The sequence below is a fragment of the Coturnix japonica genome, chromosome 2 (genome assembly GCF_054131305.1).
Source record: "Coturnix japonica strain WE chromosome 2, WE-NBRP24, whole genome shotgun sequence".
Lineage (NCBI taxonomy): Eukaryota > Metazoa > Chordata > Aves > Galliformes > Phasianidae > Coturnix > Coturnix japonica.
In genome coordinates this window covers 71,313,866-71,337,638 of record NC_140664.1, presented here as the reverse complement: position 1 = coordinate 71,337,638, position 23,773 = coordinate 71,313,866, and the positions used below count along the sequence as shown (strand labels likewise).

The 23,773-nt window shown below is 42.5% G+C and overlaps 1 protein-coding gene across 4 annotated transcripts in view; it reads right to left on the bottom strand.

Moving 5' to 3' along the window:
* Positions 1-23,773, bottom strand: part of JARID2 (jumonji and AT-rich interaction domain containing 2) — a 196,909-nt gene that overhangs the window by 2,138 nt on the left and 170,998 nt on the right. For 3 of the 4 annotated variants that reach the window (XM_015854678.2, XM_015854676.3, XM_015854679.3), the window contains 10 exons: positions 21,032-21,534; positions 16,903-16,995; positions 16,121-16,239; positions 15,910-15,980; positions 14,990-15,104; positions 11,317-11,422; positions 10,290-10,472; positions 4,437-4,567; positions 2,279-2,462; positions 1,580-1,687 (listed from right to left, as the gene is read on the bottom strand). In XM_015854678.2, the coding sequence (XP_015710164.2) occupies positions 1,580-1,687; positions 2,279-2,462; positions 4,437-4,567; positions 10,290-10,472; positions 11,317-11,422; positions 14,990-15,104; positions 15,910-15,980; positions 16,121-16,239; positions 16,903-16,995; positions 21,032-21,534 (1,613 nt within the window). The remainder of the gene's footprint in view (positions 1-1,579; positions 1,688-2,278; positions 2,463-4,436; positions 4,568-10,289; positions 10,473-11,316; positions 11,423-14,989; positions 15,105-15,909; positions 15,981-16,120; positions 16,240-16,902; positions 16,996-21,031; positions 21,535-23,773) is intronic. The other variant, XM_085540184.1, reaches the window with a different exon arrangement.

The window sequence follows — 23,773 nt, the reverse complement described above, 5'->3', positions numbered from 1 at the left end:
GCACCTCTGTTTGATAAAGCGGGTGTAGCGCCATCCTTTGGTTGACGGCACCTATAACCAGGGGGAAATAGCTGCTGCTTTGCTAACTGACTGCACGGCAGCCCATACGACCACTATTTCACAGGTGGGGTCTGCCTAAGAAGCAGTGCACTATACCTGGAGTGGTGCCCCTGCTGTAGTTTCCTGCCTCTGAGTGCAGAGTCAGCGATGGGTGACAGGACTGCACCAGGCTGAGCACTGGGCTGCACAGATACAGCTCAGCAGAGCCAAAACTTTGCTGCAGACATGATTAAAGGCCACTGCTGAGCAAAGTCATAAATGCCATGAACTTACTGAAATCTGCAAGTGGCAACGCTTGCTACCTGCTGTTTACTGAATACTTATTTAAAACTTAGGGAGAAGGTCCTGCTTTTCCCTATTGAGACTGTTGCCATTTGCTACAGGATGCTATTTTCCGTTACTGCTTTTAAGGATCTCTGGATGCCCCAAGTGCTCCAGGCTAGTGCTTGGTGCCACACAGGGCCCAGGGCTATGGGTCCGTGGCAATGCAGGAAGAACGAGACAGGAGTCCCTGAACAGCACAGCACAGTGCCTGTGCTGCATCACCACTCCTGCTCTCGCTGCAGTCAGTGGCTCGGTGAGGTCTGGAGTGAAGGGAGAATGTCCCCTCCTGGCAGGAATCTTAAGAAGTTGGTTGTGGGCAAAGCACAGCTAACAGTTAAATAGGTTTAACAGATGGCATTTGATGTGAAGAATTGCTCTCTCTCTCCCTGTTCACAGCTCTCAAAAATAAATTATGTAACATCCAGCAGGCCTACACTGAGTATCCTTCAGAAGTGCAGAAATCGAGAGAGTCTTTTCATTTGGGGAAGAAATCCCCAAATCCCTGCTTTGTAATTATAAAACCAGTCATTACTTTATGTGGTGCTGATTAAGAGTGGCTCAATAGAGTTATCAGTACTGTGAAGACCCAGGATATAAGAGCCTAAATAAGCTCAGGAATTAAGAGAAATGTATTTAAATTTCCAAGGAGCCTTCTGGCACTCCTCAGTGTATATACCACAAAGCCAGCTTCTCTGTTGCCTGGAATCCTAGATTGTACCTGTTTGTAAGCTACAGCACCTGACAGCGCAACGGAGCCCACAGTGAAAATCAAAGATGGCCAGAATGGCACAACTTCTCCTAACTTTCTCTTTTTTTCTCCCCTCTGGACCTCTGTGCACATCAGTAGTTGCTGAGACATCCACCTCAGAGCTGCTTGTTATCAGCACTGCTCTCAAAGAGCCAATTTTGTAAATTCTCCCACGGCGTCCCTACCCACGGCTCAGACTAACAGCCCCTCCTCTGTCCATCCCACCCCCAAACACAGTTTTTCCACAGATGGTGCTGAACAGGCACGTAAGGAGCACTGTCTGAATGTACTGCAATGCAGCACTTGCCCAAAATCCCGACTCAGTCCTAAATCACCGCCGTGAGTTCCGTGCTCATTATCTGTCTCCACACTGACTCCCAGCCATTTCTGTGAGCTCACATATATAAACCAGCAGCAAAAGAGAAAAGCTGTGACGACTGCACAAACCTCATCATAGCGGTACATCATTTTCAGTCCCCGACAAGACTTCTGTTTCTCCACATGCCGCAGGGCACACTCCAAGCAGAAGACAACGTTTTCATTCTCCTGTACAACCTACCAAAATATGAACAGGTGGGGGAAATGCGGTGAGCTCCAAGCTGAAGCCAGAGTATGCTCCTTGTGATGTATCATTATACCTGTATATCACTGTAAATCAGCGAAGGGGGGAGTAAACAAGATGTGCACACATTGCAAGACGAGTGATAATGCTGGCAAATACTTACCAATTAAAAAACACCAGTAGCAACGAAGGATAAATCTAATTAATGTTACATGTATAAAGCCTTACTGCTATCTAATGTGTGTCCTAAAAGCTTCTTGAAAACAGCAGTTTCACGTCACTTTAAATTTTGCCCTGAGTTCAAGCAAAACCAGCAGTGTGGCCATGGGACCCCCAGCTACTGTCTGAGCCAGCAGAGGTCACACTCAGCTTCTGGCTGCCGCACTGACAAGTTCAGCCTGGAATTGAGCTGGTTGCCTTCCTGTCTCTTACTACCATTATGAATGACAAAGTAAAATCATTTCCTTGATTACATTTACATGACTTCATTGTCTCCCCAGCATCCAAATTTTTGGTTGGTTCAGGTTTTTTTTTGTTTTTTTTTACAACTCGGTACCCCAGCTGCGGCTCAGGACTGTACTCACCATGGACAGATAGCACAGGTGCTGACAAATCTGACATCTTCTCTCCGACGTTTCTAACTGCAACCACTTTCGAGGCTTTTTCTTTCCATCCACTGCCGTGCTGCTGCTGTCGTGGCTGCCATAGCGTGCCGAGGAGTGGAGACCTGCCTCGTAAAGCTGCCGCCGCTGCCTCAGCTCCGTGTCCCTGTGAACATTGGATGCAATCAGAAACCACTGGTTCCTCGTAGCACCACAAAGCCAACCACAGTCACCCTTTTACCACCATTGTCACTGAAATCGTAACTGCACACAGCAAAGCCCTGAGTGTTGCTGGAGGTTGGTGCCATACCCTACGCATGCTGAGAGCCAGCCAGCACCACAGGAACACTGCCTAACTGCAAAATGTGACCACTGTATCAATCCAGTGGTTCTCAAACTGCTCCACAAAGCACTGGGGGCTGCCGAGTACTTCTTCGAGGTCGGTGGGGACCCAGGGCATGTGGAGAGCTGAGCCATGTAGCTGACAACACGGCTGCCTTTCCTGAAGTTGCCAAAAGCCACCTTGAGGAGGAGGAGCCGTTGCCCCCAGGAGTAGCACAGCCACCTTCAGCAGGAGGCCAGAGAACCAAGGATCTGCTGCCGGGAGGTGCGTCACGCAGGAAAGGGGGAGCAGGGCAAGCAACCGTGCCAAAAGACGAAGACCTCGCTGCATACCCAGGGGAAAAAGAAGGGGATATCAACTAAGAACAACCACTGAGCCCTCAGGCCGCCCTCCACCCGCTGTGTGTGCAAGGTGGCCAGCGCGTCCTGTACAGAACTGTACAGCGTTGCGGGAGCAGGTTGGGCCGGAGTAGCGTGGAGTGAGCTGAGCAGATGGAACGGGAGAATAGAGACGCTCGCCACCAGACACAGCCGAAGATGGGTGGAGAGCCATGCTAAGCAAATGGCATGGTAGGTCAGGAGAGGAGGCAGCGAGACACAAAACGAACAAGCAAAACAGAACAGAACAAAAAATATCTGGTGCATTGTTCCACTTTGGTTGTGCTTTTCTGGTTTGGGGTTTCGTTTTACATAAGCAGCCACAGGAAGGACTGATATTCTCCAGAGAATTCCAACCTCAGTATAAGAACAAGTTTGAGAACCACTCTGATAAAGGTCGATGTGATCTCTTACATCAAGCACCAACATCTCTGTTTCACCTTTCACACTTGCAGACTTTTCCTCTTCAAGGGGGAAAAAAAAAAAAAAAAAAAAAAAGTGCGCATGGAAGTGATTATTCCTGCAGGGGAACCAGCTGCAGGTAAAGCAGTCAGCACACCTGGTAGGGGGAGTCAGCACACCTCTTTGTATTTCTTTCTGAACACTACAACAACACATGGGCTGTATTCCCCTTCAATATGTCACTGGAAACTTTCCAAATGAACATGCTAGTTAGTTAAATACAGTTTGTAGATTCCATTCATCAAAACTTTCTTGGCATCTCGAGTACCAGTTGTCACAAACTTGAAAGATAGGTAGCAACTACATGGTAGGGAACAAAAGAGAAGAACATTACACAGGAAGCCAGGCAACATCATATTTTCTATTTTACCTATCTTAAGAAAAACCCTAAACATGTTTCCTTAATCACTGTGGAGAGAAAAAGGAATGTGAAGCTTTTGTTTTTAAGTGTTTGCATGCATATAAGCTGCTCACTGACTGTTTAAAGAAAAAAATACCTCTCTGCATACATTCTTCAACTGCAGTATAACAACCTTGATGCTGAAGACAAGGGTTCCTGCTGCAAAACCCATACTACTGGCATGGATTGACGGCAGCTACCGATGCCAAGAAGTAAAAAACTAAGCGGTACTTAACAGCTTGGCACCATGTAGCCCACATAACACATCAGGAAATCTTGACTCTCAGCACCAAGGATTAACAAAATAAAAACCCAAGCTAATCCATACTTTAATTCTTTGACGGTGCCAGAAGTATGGAATTCTTAGAGTAAGACATCCTAACCACGGGCACCCTCACATCAGCCAAGGAAACTGCTTCTTCCACATGTGGCTGTCTTCAAATAGATTTGCTTGGTTAAGTAGGTGCGAGATACTTGTCTAAAATGGTTACTTACATTACCCACCTCTGGAGTCTGCCAATGAAAAGAAAATAGGTACAACAGGCCCCGATTCGTTACCTGAGCTCTCCAAGAAGTGATGATATTGTACTCAGAGTCGGTCCATTTTCCTTTTTTGCTTCTGCCGTTGCAATCTGATAAAGCAACTTTTCCATTGAAAATGGTTTGGCTATACGTCGTCTCTTCATTTCCTGAGACAGAAAGTTCCAAATTAGTTCTCCAGCAAGTTTGAAAACAGAAACGTTATCCAGGATTAATTCTGTGTAGCAAAAAGCAGCCTTCTAAAAGAACAAAAAGTAAAAGTTTTCCGTAGTCCAAGTTAAGCAAAATGTTTATGTTCCTAATTGAGAGCCAGCTTACAACCAACTTTGCACTGAAATAAATGCAAGTTATAAAATCAGACATTTCAATGGGAAGACAAGTACACAAATGCTTTGACTAACTGAACCTCTTCTTTCTGTTGGAAGGACTAAGAAAAAAATATTTTCTGCATGTGTTTTAAAATGAACCAATGCCACAGAATAAAACTAACAGCTGAGCCAAATGCATCTATATTCAATGCACTACTGCTACTCAGCTATCGAGTTAAGATCTCTTCTGACCTGCTGGAGGCCCAACACTGTCATCACTCTTCATTTTTGAAAGCACAAGATACCACAGGTGGTTAAGAAATACAGACAACAGCCACAGAATGGGTAGATGCTGAGGAAAGGTGACAAGTGACAGAAGAGCGAGCTTCACTTGTGTTCATTTCTGCCCTGTACTGGCTGCTCTTTGCAGAAGCTGCTGAAGTTTGGCCTTTCATCCCCATCAAAACGAACGGAGTGATTTTGGTAGCTTCAGCCTTTGTATTTCTTATGCAGGTAAATTACTTGATTTACACTGCAACCGGAAGAAGCCTGAAGTTTCCCTATGCCTGAAGAGGCATACCTTGTTCTATACAGCCTGAGAATCTTCAAATGATACTAATGCTGGAGCATAATGTGAAGGTGCCATTTTGTAATTAGTGAAGTACCTACTTGTCACAAACAAAAAAGATTCATCTTCAACCTCAGAATTTTAACCCCGTCTTAACCCCCTCACATACTCTTGTATTTCGTGAGAACCAATGCACCATTTTTAATAGCACAGACTGCATGCATTGAAATGATAGTGAGATCTATCCTAACATGAATTAGCAACCTTTGCTGACCCAAAAGCACCCAAAGGATGTTCACAGGTAAGAGAAGTGCTCTTCACAATGCACCCTCTTTGGCAGAGCTAGCTCGGGGTTGGAGCAGCTGCACTTCTGGGACCTGCGGGAGTTTTGTTATGTGTGTTGGATTTGCATGGGGCTGCTAAGCAACAGCCACCAAAAGTGGCCGGCTGCAGAACGCTGCAACAAGGGAACGTTTTGCTGTGGTGCACAGCTGCTGGCTGGCAGTTCAGGGACCTGAGCCACACACATTTGTTCTGTGACACAACTCACTGCAGCTGTGCCTTTATCTGAATTCCTGAATCTGTGTACATTCTTTTCTTCCCCACAATACTGAAATACACAGATAAGTATTATAAAACAGACTTCTGCTTGGTCTTTGACCTGCGGCCTAATCATTAATTTTCATTATGTTATTTAATATAATGAGAGATGCTGAACGTTCACATAATAACAGTCATCTCCCTGCTACTTTATATTTGGTCTTACTGTCATCTGCTTCTCTTGGTCATCAATTTTCCATGCCCTTCTAACTGATGCAGGGGTTAATTTCAACCTCTAACCATCAGTTTCCGCTGTACTTTTTCTAGTTCCATTCTCTTCTTTCTGCAATTAGTGATTCAGAATTGCTCAGTATTCGAGTTATGGCCGAGCAACATTTCTGCTCTGTTCTCTATTCTGTTCCTATAATTCTTAACATATAGATTTTTTTAAAACCCCTCCAAATTACTGTGCTGACAGTTACACAGGAAGCCAAAAATGTCTTTCCTCAGTACAACAGTTTGTTCAGAGCCCATCACCCTGTCTGTCAAATCAGGATTATTTTCTTACTCCCATGTAAAATTTGTCAGCACTGAATTTCATCTACCATTTTCGCACTCAGAACACTCAGTCTCATTAAACCTCTCTGTAACACCCCACTGCTTTAATTTTTGCTGTCAGAGTAACATTAGCATCCTCACTATAAATGATCAGTTTTGCTTTGCATTTCCTTTTCTAACTTAGTTATGGATGATGTTGAACTGCACTGGTTTTCCCGAGGGACACAGCAAGAGCCTTCCCTCCTCAACAAGATCTGATCATATGCGCCCATCCTCTGCTTATCCTTACATCAGTTGAGTTTCTGTGCGACACGTTAAGTTTCTTTAAGAGCCTTTTCTGAGGAACCTCACCAAAAATCTCGCAGGAACACTAGCAGGTTCTGTCAACTGGATGTCTTTTGTCCATACATCCTTCAAAAAGTTTCAAGGCCTGGAGGGCATGAACTCCATACAAAAGCTGCATTTGATGGCCCCTTTCTCATTCTTTTATATATTTCTTTTCCTTTTGCCTTTAGCAAGTTGTTCTTTAGAATCTCTTTTGGGCCCGCATTAGTCTGTGTTTACATTCATCCCACTAGAGCTCCGGGTGGGCGAGCAGTTTGTGTTATTTGCATTTTGAACTTTTGGATACAAAAGGGAGGGTTTTTTTGTCCTATTTCAAATGGACTCCTTTCTCATAGTCTATAGCCAGGCCAAGTTTAGTGGAGGGGCTGACCTTTGAAATGCTTTTTTTTGCCAGGGAATGTGCATATGTTGTGCTGTGACCCTCTAATAGAGCATCTTAAAGCAATTTCTATGCTGCACGCAAACACTTGATCCTTCTTGCTGCATTCACAATTTAACAAGCTTGATTTTATGCAAGGCTGTCTTTTGAAATGAAACACCACAGTAGTGGATGTTTCAGTTTTTACTGTTCTCTCAAGTTTTGTAATGTCTGCTCACCATCACAGAGCAGCTCTTTGATAGTGATGTTCTGAACCACCAAAGGTTTGTCCAGCATTGCTGGAAAATGAGATGGCAGCTTCTTCTCATGTGGGTTTCCTGACTAGCTGCTCCTTGAAGCCATTTCAGTTCTGGTATCTCACACAAAATGTGATATCCATGATCTAGCTGGGTAAGGACACCAGCATCTCCATTACCACTGTGTTTCCTGATCCATCTCCTTTTGTATGACACGCTCTATGTCTGTGCTATTGAACACTACAAAGTAGGAGGAGCAGATGTGCAGAGCAATATGACCAATGCTAAGCACCCCGACACCCAGAGGATGTGCCTGTAAAGCCTGATGTTTTGACTTCAGAGCAGCCAAGCCAAGTCCTGAGGCCACGCAACTGTTACTGCTGGACATTCAAGTGCACTTCTGGAGTGCCTCCTCCACTATTGCTTCATCTGAAGGCAACCTCGTCTGCTCAGGCTAAGCCAGCTCTGTGGCAAAAATCAAGGAGTGATAATTGTGTGGTGCTTTAAAAGCACAAACCTAACCCAAACTAAAAGCTCGGAGGGAAACACATGAAGGCCCTGCCTGCGTGTGGTTGGACAGTCAGGAGCACAGTGCTCTAGACTGGAAGATCAGTGCTCAGGAGTTACATCCCTTATGACGGAGTTGAACCCAACTGATTTGACTGTAAGCTCCCTCTTGCGTAAGAGCTGTGCTGCTCCAGTGGGACAACCAGCTCCATCTCTCCTATGCACTTCTTGTTTTACACAACCTGCTGAGTCTCTCCTTCCCTCCAAGTTTCTGGCAAGCCCTGTGCTACCAAAGCCCTCCTCAAAAACCACATATCCCAACTCATTTCCACACCTCTGGACAAGCTGGCATTTATTTAGTCCAATTTTCTGTTTTTCTGTTTCCTAAATGAATTTTACTGACTCTGCAAAGTGCCCTATTTCAAGTTACCCCTTTGCCACCAAAAAACAAACTCTTCCATACCCTTAAGCTTTCTCCTTAGTTTAACATCTCCAAAGCTCTCTTGGTCCTTTTCCAAAGCCAGCAACCCAGTTTGATGTTTGCTGCCAATCAACCTTTGGTTAAATCTGTCTGTTCCTTTGCACAAGGCTTTATACAAAGTCCCTTTACCCCAACGATTATCCCAACTCCTTATGAACTGGAATCAATGCAATTTCAGATGCAGAATTTCATTTTTGCATATATTAAAGAAGATTGAGCGGTCATTCAATACATGAAGTGAAACAACATTGTTTAGTTATATAAAGAGTCACTATAAAAATCAAGTCACAGTATCACAGAGGGAAAACAAGGTTAATATATCAAACAGCTAAAAACTGTCAATATTGCTGTCCAGAACTGAAAGACAGTAGGGTACAGTTGTTTGGCAGAGTTCATTAACAGTCCAAAGGGGGAATCTTGCTCATTACACAGAACTTTTCATAACCTCTGAAAACCATCATCCCGGTCAGCTTTTGAAAATGGCAAAGTGCCTTGAAAAAGGCAGAACTTCCAAAGGAAGGATTTCCAAAAGTTAAAGAGAGTTGAGAATGTAGGAGAGTTTGAAGAAAGATGAGGAGGAAAAGAAAGACGGAAAAGAGCAGTGTAGTAGGAGTTTCCAGAGTTATTCTGATATAAACACACTTCTGTGGTTCTTGTAAAGTTTGTAAGAGCTGTGACTTCAATTTCCAAGGTAGGTTATCATAGATTAGCGTCTGCTGGATTTTCAGCCATATCAGATCTACCCAGTGCAAAGCTCTTAAAAGTTAATCAAAAGAAACTGTTCTTCAGAATCTGAGGCACCAGGAAGAGCTTTTTAATTGCTGCATAGTGGTTTCTGTCTCACAAGAGTAGCATTTTCACAATATCGAACAAATACTCAGTACAGCAATAAATACAGTATATGAAGATAATATAATAGTATACCTTCAGACACAAAAGGTTAGTTCAGGATTCTCATTCCTTACCTACACACATATGCAATTCCCACCTTCCCCCAAAATAAATCTGTAATAAAATAACTTTTATTTCAAAGTAAGTTAATATACAGTTAGTATAGCCAGGCTGGAAGAATTCCATTAACTCTAAAGAACCAAAACCTAGGTGTGGGCATATTATGTTTAATTACTTTCTAACCACTTGGTTTGAAGCTGTAAATAATAATTTACTATTGGCATAGCAAGAAAACGGACCAAAATAGCATCAGGAACCCATAGTGTATCTGAGAAGGTTGGGCACACAATTAACCGCGTACATTGTTTGTCCCAGAACACGGAAACTTAGCAAAAAAACCCGACTCCTGGGCAATTTGGCTGTTTGTTTTTCTGCTGACTGTCAACCTCAGTTAGTCATGTGAAAAAGGGATTGGAAGTTTTATATACAGCTTGGTATCGCGTGGGCTGGTCAGTGAACCTAAGAACTTTCAAGTTGATTAAAACTGAAATTGCCCTGATCAACAGCTTTTCCTGAATAAAGGGGCAGAGAGGGACAAGCAGTACAGCTGTGAGTGTTAACTGACTCTGCCTACCATAAAAGCTAATAAGCACAGTTATCCAGATACTCGCACCTGAGATTCTAATGGTTCTAGAAAACATCACCTAGAAAATGTAGTAAGCATTATACAATATAGACTCGGTAGCTCTGACGGGATTTTCAAAAAGCTTCCTTGCAAACAGGTTTGTAGGCATAACAAATCCTCTGGTTTCTTGAAACATACAGCAGTTTTTAGTTAGCGATTATTATCTCACTTGCTATTCTGAAAATACTGCATCATCTTATGCCTTGCAGGGTTGGGTTGCTTTTTTTTTTCTCCTTTTTTTTTTTTATTTAATGCTCCACAAAAATAGACACAGTTGCACTAGTATCAATGCTATCTGTCCTGGAATGTCTGCTCTGCTGTTGTTTTAGACGGCAGGGTGCTGAATCCATTTTAACTCCCTTTCTCAACTTACCTTAGCTGTTTTAAAACCCATACTTGTCCACTGGGTGGTAGCAAAGTGCACTGTTTCAGAAACACTATAGCCACAACACACTTTAGACACAAAGGATCCAGGAAAACAGACAACAAACTGCCCGCTCTGCTGTACAGTACGGTGCACCCTGATCCCCTCCTTACACAAGATTTCTGGGGAGATCTGCAAAGACATAAAAGCAATGTGCAAACAAAAGTCAGAACCTTCCTGTACAGTTTAATCTCTTCCTTCCCAGGTACTGCCACATGTTACTCGCTCCGGAGAAAAGCTATGCTTGCTAACAGCTCTGCTCCGTTTCCTTTCTCTCTTCCCTTCTACACACACAGAAATGTAAGTTATCTGGAGTGAGAATGACACGCGTCTCTTCTGAAACCAATTGTTTAAGCTTTCTCTTGCCAAAGAACCACAAAACACTAAGACCCGAAAACATGCTGTCTGTCAAAAGTAATGCAGGCCATTTGTTTCTCCATCTAGAACTTTTCAGACAGACTTGTCACTGGATCCATCTTGTTTTCACACTCCCGTTAGAGATGTTTGCAAGCCAAGGAATTTGCTGTGGGCTCCCAAACTTATTCTTAAACGCACTAAATGGAAATTACAATCTATAAAATAAACTGGGGAGCCAAAAAAAAACCCCAAAAAAACAAAACAAAAAAAAAAACCAACAAAATAAACCACTTTGAAATCTTTCAATGTATTTGGCTTCTCGCATCCATGACTGTTACCGTAGTGTCAGTCATGGCAGATGAACTGATTACAAAGCACTCACTTTGTGAATTTAAATACATTACAGACAACATGTAAGTGGACATTTCCAGCTCTGTCATGTTTGGTTTTTCTTTCAATGTTGTATCACATGAGCCTTATTAAAAAAATGCCAGTATGTAGTGCCCAGATTTTTGCAATATCATCAGTGTAACGTAAAGAGGAAAAAGAGGTCTGAACACCAGTCTTCTATTATCCTTGGATTCTCAACTGGGAATACCTCCCCCCAGCGTTAACCTACCATTACATTACTTTCAAGCATTTCCAGCCCTGGAGTGCCATTGGCTTGCAGCAGGGTATGTACCACATCATCAAGTTTGTTCTCCTCCGCAGCAGGAATGCAATACCTGTTGTTTTGTCAGAGGAAAAGAGAGAGATTTACTGTGGAACAAATAACGGTCCCCACTAACAGGCAATTTAGAGCAGGACATTGATTAAAAGAAAGAAATTAGACATTCCCACACAGGTCATTTTTGTAAAACACTCAGGATTAATGGAAAGCTGTTCATTTAAATTCAGTCTGACGGTGTTCACTCGATGCCAAAGGACGCAAAATCCCCAAACACTGGAAATTCAGCACTCTACAGAATCGAAGTAGAAAAATCAGCAATAGCATGATGAGCATTTTAATGGCACTGGAACACCTAATTATGAGCAGAAGTTTGCATCTCTTCAGCACCAGTATATCTACTCTTTTATCACAAATGATTACATTTACTAACTGCGCACAAACTATTTCTGTTCGTAATAATCAAGAAACCAGAAATTACAGTCGTTAGTACACAAAATAGCCTAGTGCCTTCTTTGCTTCCTTACTAAACAAATCTCACATCTTTTCACTTGCAACGAACGTAAGACTGACTAAGAACAGCCAAAAAAGAAGGAGAGGGATTCAAAACCACTGGGTGTGTACCACACCTTCCTCTCAAGCCAACAAACTTGCGGTCCTGTCTGTGCTCCCTTCCCAGAAATGGCAAAAGGGAACAAAGAAGAGTCAGGACTTGGCTCTGCACATCTGGGGAACTGCTACTTTGTTGGATGCAGGGATGCAATACGGTGACAGTTCACTGCTATGCAATGTCCCACTCCTGCTTGCACCCTGCTGGAAGGGTATTAACTGATGGCATGCCAGGAAATGCCTGTTTCCATGACGTGGCACTTGGTGCCTGACCACTGCACTCTGAGCAGCACAGCTTGGTTGGAAACACAATGCAAATCTTGGGGTTGCCAAACTTGCCTTGAGCTGCTGCCACGGTAGGGTTTATCTGCAACATTACTTTATTTGGATTTGTTATGCTCAGGCAAATAAAAAGCATTGCTTAATTTATCAAGACTTATTAGAGTTCACTTCAAACTTTAAGACCTCAGTCTGGAGTCCATTTGCCCCCGCACTACTCACACAACAAAGCCATTATTCCAAACTTGGCAAGCAGTAGAAGAGAATTAAATCTGGAAAGATTTTGGGGAAAAGAATGCAGTTCCCTTGTCATTTGTCCACATCTCACCATTTATTTCAGAAAGCATTCTGCCAACCTTACAGACCATGTTAGGACCCTTGTGATGTGCACTAATATCAACTGCATATGCATCATATGATGAATCTATAGGAGGCTGTACTTCCTATGATTTGAACATCTTACTATTGCTCACTGTATTTATGATGACTTTGATTTTTCTTTCTTGATCCTCAAGCTGACTGCCAGAAGATATGACAATATGTGCTTGTACAGCTAGCTGCAGCTGCAACACAGGCTCTAATGAGCCAGTTGCCTGGGCACACGTAGACTGGCTACTTACAAACATACTAGCAATGACTAGGACCTCGCTAAGAAATCCTAGGATTTTAGAGCGATGAAGTGGAAGAACCTTATCATGTCCCAACAGCAATTTTAAAGGCAAGCTGTGTATCAAATACTTTGCAGTACCTGTGTTGTCAATAGTGAGCACTGTAGAACAGCTGCATGTGTATAGAACATTACGTTAGTTACACTAGAATAAGGCAGTCACTCTAAGTACATCTGAGGCTGTCTGTATATAAGTTAACCCATGCAAATGGCTTTTTTGTTTTCTCCTTCTTGGCTTAGAAAAACAAGTAGTGCCCTCCCCTAAACCACTGTCTGGCTGCATTCAAATCTTTTCAACATCACAACACTGCATTTTGACAAGCACAGCATGAAAAATGACCTCACAACTTAGCCTAGATATCTTGAATGTCTTCTCTTTGTACTTTACAGTCGCTAAAACCTATACCTATGTCACAGAGGGAAACAGACTCACCTAGGGTTGAGGATAATGTAGCTTGCTCTGTAATTTGTTCTGATAGCATATTATTATAAACTATTACAGATTCTTGACTCATAGAAGAGGGACAGAAGCCATGAAATGCCCATGACAGAAAGAGATAGAAGCCTTCATGTTCACAGCATAATCCAGTGTTTATCCCTTAGTATGATCACACAGAGAACAGTTCTTCAACTTTCAATATTTAAAGAGAGGCACTCCTGCAGTAGCACCCCAGGAGCAGAGTCTACGCAAGGGATGCAGAGAAGGAAAACAAATTTCCTTCTCTCACAGGGCAGCTGCTCACATGTGACAGCCACACAGGACCCTGTGAGCTAGCATGTGCAGCAGGACACAAAATTAGAGAAATTAAGGAACTTTATATGTTTCTAATAAGATTCTGAACCCTTCGTTCTGGGCAATGCAGAGTCAGCTGGGTCAGCACCCTTGACATCAGCACCAGCTGAGAAGCACAGGCATTAAAGGTGAGCAAGTACACACTTAGCGCATGAACAAAGAATGGCTGACATTGCCACTCCATGGGGACTCCTGGATGCAAAGGCCTTTGCTGACTCTGCAAGCAGTGTGGCAGCAGGGCAGCACATACACTTCAGGTCCTGCAGACCTTCTCCTGTCACACTGCTCAATGAGCCGAAGGCTCCCATTGTTCGGGGTTCTCGAGAACTGCTGAAACTGTTGAAAGGCAATCAGCTTCTCACCTTCGGTGGGAGTCAGCATTTCAGTAACTTTTGTTCTCCATTTAATTGATTTTCTGAGGTCAAGAAACAGTTATACTGCTTATCGTTCACTGTTCTCACTGATGATCCTCTTGGGTAATAACACCATTATCATCGGAATGTCACAGAAAGGCACGTGACATGCCGGCAGCACCTGCTTCCACTAATTCCTCCATCAGCTGTTGTACTTCCATTGTAATCTAATTCATCATCATCTGTAGCAGCACATACGCACTGAATTCGGAAAGGATCACCATGTTCATAACCATTTGTAAGCTCAGTGCTAAGTCCATTTGTTTTAAGTGTCTCCAACATATGAAACGTAGCTAACACCTGAGTACTAATGGCCAGCATCTAGGCACTAGAACGATGTGTGGAATCATAATTAAAAATGATTATCATATGATAAAGAAAGAAAAAAATCACAATAGAAAATATTAGGGATCTGGTAGATACAGAGTTGATATGTAAAGTAAGAAAATGGTGGCTATTTAGTCAGAGAATGAATTCAGTCACTTTCCCAATGACAATACGGAGCAAGCTTGGACAAGTATCTCTCTGTCAGCCTAAGGGAAGCCTACCCTGACCAGCTGTTGTGCTGATTTCCATCTCATGAGAACTTCCTACCCTATCTCAAGCAGAAACAGTTCATTGCTAAGTATCTCAGAACAGATCACAGAAGATAAACCAAAACTTTTCTTCCCAGAAAGAAGGTTTTTAATGCTTAGTTTGTACTATGTTTTTCATTAGACCTGCCATTGTGAAGACTAAACTTCTAGGTAGAAGTTTAGTTGAATGTTAATTCATTCACACAAAAGGTACTAGAAAAACTGCTGTTAACACCAGCCTACAGAGAGCCACTGCAGTGAGCATGAAAACAAACATGGTAATACCTACCAAATGCAATCAGCACCAGTGTGTAAGTAGTCAATGTATGGAAGGTGATTTTGGTCTCGAGACCAGCATGAGGTAGAAAAGACCATGCCAATATTTAGCCAAGGAATTGTCACTCCTGAAACAGAGATTGAAAATGAGTTTTGAGTAATCGCAATTTCTAATTAAAAGACAGTTTGAGGGCATTTCAGTTGCAATTCTTCTACCTGTGAGCTTTTTGCAGTCTGCCTATCAGAGTGAATAATTCACAAAGAATAATTTATTTAATGACACCAGCATTTCCCACTACTGAAATATCTAGCAGATGAACATATTTATTTTCTAAGAGCTGCAAAAAATTTTATCCTTTGGTTTATTTACAAATATTCATAGCCCAAGCTCAATGCTATTGATCACAGAAGACTGCCTCACAGTGTCAGTGCATATATACACGTTAACATAAATCCTCTTTCCGAACTGGCACAGTCCAGGCACAACATCTGTCCAGGTGACTGGATTTTGCTTTCAGCTAATGTTTCTAATGACACAGATGACGCTGGAGCTTGTGACACTTGCAACAATTCATTTTAAAAAAAACACCTGTGTGCAGCTTTACCCAACATTTGTCCAGGTTTGCACACAAGAAAGCTGTATGTCTTTCATCACCCTGACACAAAACAAGAACACTGATGTACTGACAAACAACAGACAGTAATGCTGCAAGCACAACCAGCTCCTCCCAGGTGCATGGTCTTAACCATTCATTAAGTCTATATCTAAAACCTGATTTCCATCCCACAGGTATGAGCTGCTACTTACAACTGCATCTCTACCTGGGCAGCTACTCAACAAAAGGACTAGACAGAGCGAGAGAAGGCTTTGATGACTACACTACCACATTTAGAGGGCACACATGACAAACACAGAAAAAGAATCCTACTTACCAGGCACAGCACCAAGATGTCGCAGGATGGATCCTGTATTATTAGGAAGGACTGTGAGGTTCCACCCATGCCTGTTAAAAGGGACCCAGAGGGAAACGTATGTCAGCACCATGCCCCTGCTGTCAAGCCAGCGCTGTGCTGCCCCACTGGCAGCAAGTTCCCACACCTGGTTACACAAATGGGGCAGGCGGCACAGATTCGGTGACCTTACCTAGAAAATGGTTCAGATTTCCCCACAGGAAAGCCGCTCCCATGGGTGTTGGTATCTACTTTTCCACAATGCACTGCTACATGGCTATCTTTCTGTTCCACTAACCGCCAATATTCTTGCTGTTGGGAGAGAAAGTGGTGATGGGTTTTGAACAAGGTACTTCCCATTAAAATGTAAGTCCCAGAAATCACCTCAGTGTAACTCAACATAAAACACCGCTTAGAAATAAGGACAAGAGGTAATGGCCTCAAGTTGTGCCAGGACAGGTTCATGTTGGATATTAGGAAAAAATTTGTCTCAGAAGGAGACAAGCATTGGAACGAGCTGCCCAGAGAAGTGGAGGAATCACCATCCCTGGAGATGTTCAAGAAATGTGTAGATGTGGCACTAAGGGATGTGGTTTAGTGGGCATGGTGAGGATGGATTGACAGCTGGACTATACGAGCTTGGTGTTCTTTTCCAACCTTAATGATTCCATGATTGCAAATACTAAAAAGCACTGGTGGATTGTGAAGACAGGAATTAGCCCCACTTGCTCCTGTGCTTCATTGCAAAGTACACTAAAAAGTCTTTCTCGCAGTTCAATACCTTTATGAAAAACGTTTAAAAAACCGAAGGGAAGAATCACTATCACACCTACACATAATGAATTATTTTTTTCCCCACATCAGACATCCCCCACATTAAACCACTAATGGCAGTTTCTAAACATCAATAAAGATGAACCTCTACGCTCCATCTCCACAACACAAAACATTTACTACCCCTTGTGCTGGTCTCACCTCTACTTCAGCTACTGTAGGCTCCTTTGTGAAGCACATGTTCATGATGTTTCTTGCTGTTCGGTAGAAGGTTGTTAAAGAAACGGACCTACCCTGTGGAAATAGAAAATAAAATTAAAAGTGAAAATAAAACTAGGTGTCCCCATCTCCCCTAGCCTCACTCTTTTCCTTACACGCTTAAACTTCTAATCACAAATGAAGAAAATATCTTCGGGAAGCATGTGACATTTTCTTATTAGATTTCTCAAACCTTAGAGAAGTTTCATCACCTTAAATGACATTTCACCTCTCAAAACAGTACGGTCAAACCAACCCTTTCAAAGACCAGCTGAGCGTTCACAGAAAGCCACGTGCACTGCTTCATCCAACACAGCATTCTGTGTTTGAAAACTACAGCAGCCGGATACATGACCTCGTAGTCTATGACATGTTGCAAATGAACCGGTACCCAGCCCTACCTGAATGTCAGACTCAGGTCCCAAGGGCTGTGTGACTATGCTCTTGACATACAGAGAAACGGAAAAAACAATTCGGTAAATTAACAGTAATGTTCAGCATTAAACCAGTACTGTATGACACAGAAGGGGGGTCACAAAAAATAGAGATTACTGAGATTACAGTAACCGCCTGAACACAATAAACTAGGCATGCCCCATCCAGTAAAAGTAGCACAATTGCAAGGAACAGCTCATTACAAGGCTGAGAAAAGTAAAATACAGTAAAACTGCCGAACGAGTGCATCTTTCTTGGCATTGCTGCAGGACAGCAGCTATGGTGAGAAGAGGATATGACTTGGTTTGCTGTCTGAGCTTCATCTAACTTTCTGGTACCCGTTCTTTTGTATCTATAATAGCTGCAAGCTCTGGGAAGCATCCTCTATAGGCACAGAAGGCAGGAGCACTACAACTGCCCTAGACCATATTGAGAACAACTACACAGCAGCCTATCTATCACTTTGCTGAGCTCCTATAGCTGTAACATTGTCACTTTTTTAATTGATCGCAATGCAATCAGCTGTAACAAAAGTTTATGAAATGCCCATGTCCTGGGGCCCTCCAATTCCCATAAACTTGGAAGCTCTGTGGTACAATAAGCAATTTCCTTCATCTTTTAATGCCCTCATGAATCAGTTACTGAGGCATCCTCTTAAAACAAAGGCTCTCATAAAATGCAGGGCCTGCACCAACAGTCGTCAAACTTGAGCATATATACATCACGGCTCACATGCTAACAAACGCTCTGCAGCAGCTTTCTCTCATCTTACAAAGGGGAGCAAAAATGAGGATTGATCTTCCAAGATTAAGCACGTCCTTCCTTTTCTCTGATTTGCAAGCAAGAAGAGAAAGAAAAATTCAACAGTTTAGCCCTTTAAAATTGCATTTGACAATGTTCCCTTGATCAAAATGTGCTATTTTTTAGGGGTTTCTGGGTTTTTTTAATTTGTTTTTTCTGTGTTTTCTTTTTGTTTTGTTTTGTTTTGTGTGTGTGTGTGTGTTTGTTTTATTTTTTTAAAATCTGAGGGATTTTACCAAACTTTTCTAATGTTTTTTCTGAAAACTCTTTAAATGCTCCAGTGGAGCACCTTGATCAGAACACAAAAGTAGGTGCCGACAAGTAAAAATATCCTTCAAAATGCCCTCAAAAAATGTTTCAAAGGTTCATCAGCCATCCTGGGAGCTTCAAGCTACCTTGCAGTCTCTGCTGCTGTGACAACATGGCACAAAATAACTTAAGGGACAAATCTTCCTCTTCTGATTTTTTTCTTGTGGGCTCTTTATCAGCCTTGAGAATCAACCCACGGCACCATCAGCAAGTCTGCATGGAGGACAGCACTCCTGGCCATGGTGCAGAAAGGGGAAGGAAGGCATAGAGAAGGATCCTACAGCACTGCAAACCTTCAAGATGTTGAAGGGACAGATAAATGAGCAGAAAAATGGAGATTTCACCATGGTTGTAGGTGGGAATGAGAGACCTCTGTTAAGCAGAGGGCAAACTTGGCTGAAGAGAATTCAAGGTGGGCTTTCTGGGCCAGTTTCCTGCAAGGGCTGGTAAAACTGGCTTTGGTGATTTCTTCTTCTTGTCCTTGCAACAGGTCTGCTAGAAAGCCTTCAGGTTGTCCTGTACAACAACAGGCTCTGTGTTCAGTCAGCCCCACTCCAGATTTTTAAATAGTTTTCAGAGCTCACACCAGGTAAGAAGAGGATGGTGAAAATCTTCCAACAGACAGCTCTTTGATGACTGCAATTTACTTAGTGTACTTACTGACAACAACAGAGTATCACAGTCGAGTAGAAAAGCCATACGTTTAGAGAGCAAAGAAAGCAAATGCAGCAGCCCGCAGCATACATTTAAAAGCACAGCAGGCCTTACAGCCTGGAAAGGAGCAACACTGAAAATAATTTGGGAGTCCTGGCAGAAAATCAGCCAAACACAAAGGAGATTTACTCTAACCTTGACATGCGATACAATGGTAACTGCTCCTGGAAGACTGCGTGTCTCTTTCTAAAAGCGCGTTCCAGCTCAAGCACACGCTGACTGCAAAAATCACCATGCAAAACCCTAAATTTATGACCTCTCCATATGGTCTGAGGTATAGACTTTATGGTCTGAACTGGGCTACACCCATATGATTATGTTATTCTAACACTCTATTGACCTGGACATTTACAAAAGGGGGGTGGTTTTCTTGTTTTCTTTTTAATGAGAATTAGAAATGTACCATTCTAATCCCATCATCTGCTGAAACTGTAACATGAGGATGTGTTCTGTTAAAAAAAAAAAGATTTAGATTTTCTCAGAAACACAGTAGTAAGGAAAGTAACGCTCCCCTGTTCACACACACAGAGAAAAAGGAAACCATCATCTCAAGAAAAATAGAGAACAGAGGATTAAAATGCATGTTCTGTACAATTCTGTAATGTACTCTCTGCTTAAATCCTCAAGCCAAGCACCTTCTCAGCTTAAGTCTTATCAAACACCCTAGTAATGAACAATGCTCATTCCAGAAGTCTTGTGAGTTACTCCAGTGGGTCAAGATCCTTGCATAACTTCTATTTATTCTTCCCTCCACCAAGCTGGAGGTGATTCATACAGCAGAGGCAGGAGAAGGTATATTGAATTTTTCATTTAACATTATTAAGAACAGTATATTAAGCACAGAAATGTCACTCCAGTATTCACAATTGCTGCTGTCATTAGATAAGCTTCTGTCCAATAGGAGCACAGCAAAGAGATTGCTTTTCAGAGGTAGGACTGAGGACAGAGTCCCCAAACAAAATAATTTTTGGCTGACAAATCATAATAGGCTACAAAGAAACCTGTAGCAAGCTTTTAAAGCCGAAGTCATGAGCTCATGTAGTCTCTAAATAGCTTAATATTAAGCCACTTTGGGCTATCTGGCTTCATTTCCTAGTGATGGAAGCAAGATTGGGAAAGGAAGAACAGAGTATTCCTTTACTGGGCACTGACACTGAATGCTATATATCTCCCCGAGCTTGGCTTAACAGTTCAACACAACTCGAAACTGTACTGCAGGCTGCAGTGCCAAATGCTGCTCAAGTGTTGGAGACTGCCAAATAAAATACAGCCAAAGAGTCAGCACTCTTTTGTAAATGGGTGTACTTGACATGTGGAGGACTAAGCACTCATGTGACTGTTAGCGCTGAGCAAAATTTGGCATCAGAGCTGAAAATAGTGTTTGCATTTCAATTTGCCCTTTCTAAATGTAGTGCATTGCCAGTGATGCTATTTTTGATGTGCAGCGCTACTACTACTACTACTACTACAACTACTACAAGAGACTCGCAAAGAAGCAAGACTGAGAAAGCAGAACATTACTCTAAATGTCACTATAAAATGAAAATTAAAATTGTGTCTGCAAGGATAATTGGACAGAGCTATCCAAAGAACCTCTCATAAGGAGACAGACTGGGAAGCCTAGTGCAGCATGTCTTACAATGACAGTAACACCTTCCAATATTCAGACATGCCACAATGGCTTTGTTCTCATCCGCCTGGCTAACAGACCACCCAATGGCGACAGCCCACAATCTCCCCAAAACCCTGGTGCAACCCAGACCGTAGCAAAGGCAATTCAGCACAACAAAACCAGCAGAGCTTGCCTCATTACCTTGTATATACACTTGTGTAGGTCACTAAGAACTCCCTCCTCCTCTTCCTCCTCGTCATCCTTTGTGGTCTCCTTTTCCTGAGCGAAGAGCCGCCGCCTGCCCGTCTTCAGTGGGACGTCGACCTCTTTTAACTTGTTGCGGAAGCCATTTTTGTGAACCACGCCGTTGATGAGTCCATTTTTGGGCTCAAACCGGGGCAAGGAATGGAACTTGTAGGCATTCTCCGAATGTCCTTCCAAAGGTCCTTTCCTCTTCTCCAAGATTTCTTTTTCCAGCAAGACCTCCTTCTCCAGTTTCTTGTGCTCCTCAGGGGAGAGGGAGTCATAGGAGAGCAAGTACTGGCAGTAGGCTTCCTGCAGCTTGGCCAGCCTGTCCTGTGCAGTTTTGGGGATGCGTAGCATGTCTGCCAGTTTGTTCCATTTCTTGAGGTCAGTCACTTGCTGCATCCCCCCCATCTCGTTGATCAGCTGGACAAAGCAGGCCAGATCGAGCTCACAGCCTCCTGGGGTGTACATGCGCCAGGCAGCAAAGGGGAAAAGGGAAACAGGAGCTGGTTAGGAAACCTGCAGGCTTCAAGCAGAAAGCATTCCTGCCAGTGGCACAGAGCCAGGCTGGGCACATATGAAATGTGCCAACTGTACAGCTCTGGTCTCCTGGGCATCGCAGCAGGATGGTCCCCATCTTGTATGCCTCCCACTCTAGATAGGCACGCACCACTATTTTGTTAACTTGAGTGATTTGGTGAATTATCATACTTTGCTATTTGAAACAGCATTCCCTAGGGCTAGATTTACTCTTTCACACCGTCTCTTTTCTAAGCAACCCCAGCCATCACCTGGCATATGCCTTTCCCCTGTAATTGTACACTGGTAGAACAGACAAGAGTTGTCCAACTTCTAAGTGCCCACACACTGTCACCCTCCCCTTGTCTCCCACCAGCACTGAAATTATTTCATATGGGGAAGAAGCAAAACAACTGTCAAGAAAGGTAATGGCAATCAAGATGACACACATCCATCCTTTCTAGAGAAGAAATATCCATTATCTCACATCTGTGCAAGACTTTGCATACAATAACTATTTGAAAGAAGCACACAACATCATCATTTTCACTACAGGTAGGAAAAAAATAATCTTTTTTTACAACACATTTTTTTTTAAAGAGGGGAGGAGGAAGAGGGCTGGTGCTTGAAAGACAGCTGGCAACTGCTACAGTGTAAGAAGTTCCAGATGCATTCTCCCACTTTGAGGCCATCCATATTGTATATCCCGTTATGGTTTGGTATGCTTTAAGATGACTAGCACATTTCACACTCCAGTCAAAAAAAAAATAAAAAAATAAAAACAGAAGATTATACAAACTTCAGCATAAAAAGCAGCCAAATGGATGATGTGCAATAAAAGAAGCATCATAAATACTCTCAAAGCGCAGAAATGAATCATCAGCAGAATTAAGAAACTGGCCAAAGACAACCTACAATTCAACAGGACACCACTGAAGGGAAAAAGAATTCATACAAAACCGGTGTCATCACTGCTGTCACGCTGTTTCTCCTTCCCAATTTTTTTTTCTTTAACTAAAGTATAAAATCATTACACCACAGCAGTTTCACAGCACTTAGAAATGCTATTATAAAATAGAAGTGCAAGAAGCAGCATTATGGTAAATACCTACTGTTGGATGCACAGCTACAGCATCTTAAAGGTCCAGCTTTATCATTTTGCTTGCTTATGCAAGCACTATTACTTTCTTCAAATCTCCCCATGCTGTATTTCGATTGCTGATGCCAACTTTCAGTCTCCTTAATTTTCTCTCCCACAACTCTTCTTCCTTCTGCCCTTCCCCCTTTTCCTACCACTTGCACCAACCCCTCATGTCCACATGTTATCGGCTGCAGAGGTTGCCTGCTAGTGGTACCTCTACACAGCACTGGATTAAGGTGAGGAAAGAGGGAAGGGTTTTGGTTGTGGCCAGAACAAAAGGGAAGGCTTTGAGGAGTATATGACAAAGCTGGAGGCAGAACTGCGTGGTAGCACCATTTAGCTGAGTGATTTTTTCTTTTAATTGTTTTTTTAATAGTCATAATGTTAATGTTTTGGAGTAAAGGATAGGTCAATACCATTGGAAAAAAAAAATATATATATATATACACATATATATATTTATTTATTGAAAGTTTTTCTTTCTTCCCTCTTTAACCTTCCCTATAAAGTAACACTCAAGCTGGCCTCTATTACAGAAAGCACGTTTTTAGTCTTGTATTATATATACACACAGTTCAAAAACAGGGAAGGTATAATTTAAGGTGGCTTTTCATCCCAATCGATTCAGCCAAACATATGAAGTTGAGTAACACACTCCAAACTTTGATAAAAGCATCTTCCAGGTTTTGTATTATACATGTTCTGTGGGGCAACAAATTGTGCACACTGAGTTTAAGGACCTAGTTTCAACCCTATTTATGGTGTATTTAAGAATAGCAATATTCTCCAGCATAATGGAATGATAGCTCATAATCACTCTGCAATATAAGAGCGTAAGTATCACATCATTCAATCAAATCCCATATATCCAGCAGATGCTCCACAGGGCCAGCTACAGCTCAGGTTTACAAAATGGTCTCAATTATAATTCCATTTACGCAGTCAGAGCTTTTGGAAGCATTTATATCTCATGCTGATGTTTTCCAGGACTGGCCTTAGTACGTTGCTTAAACTTTCCTTGGAAGGTCGAAGAGGGA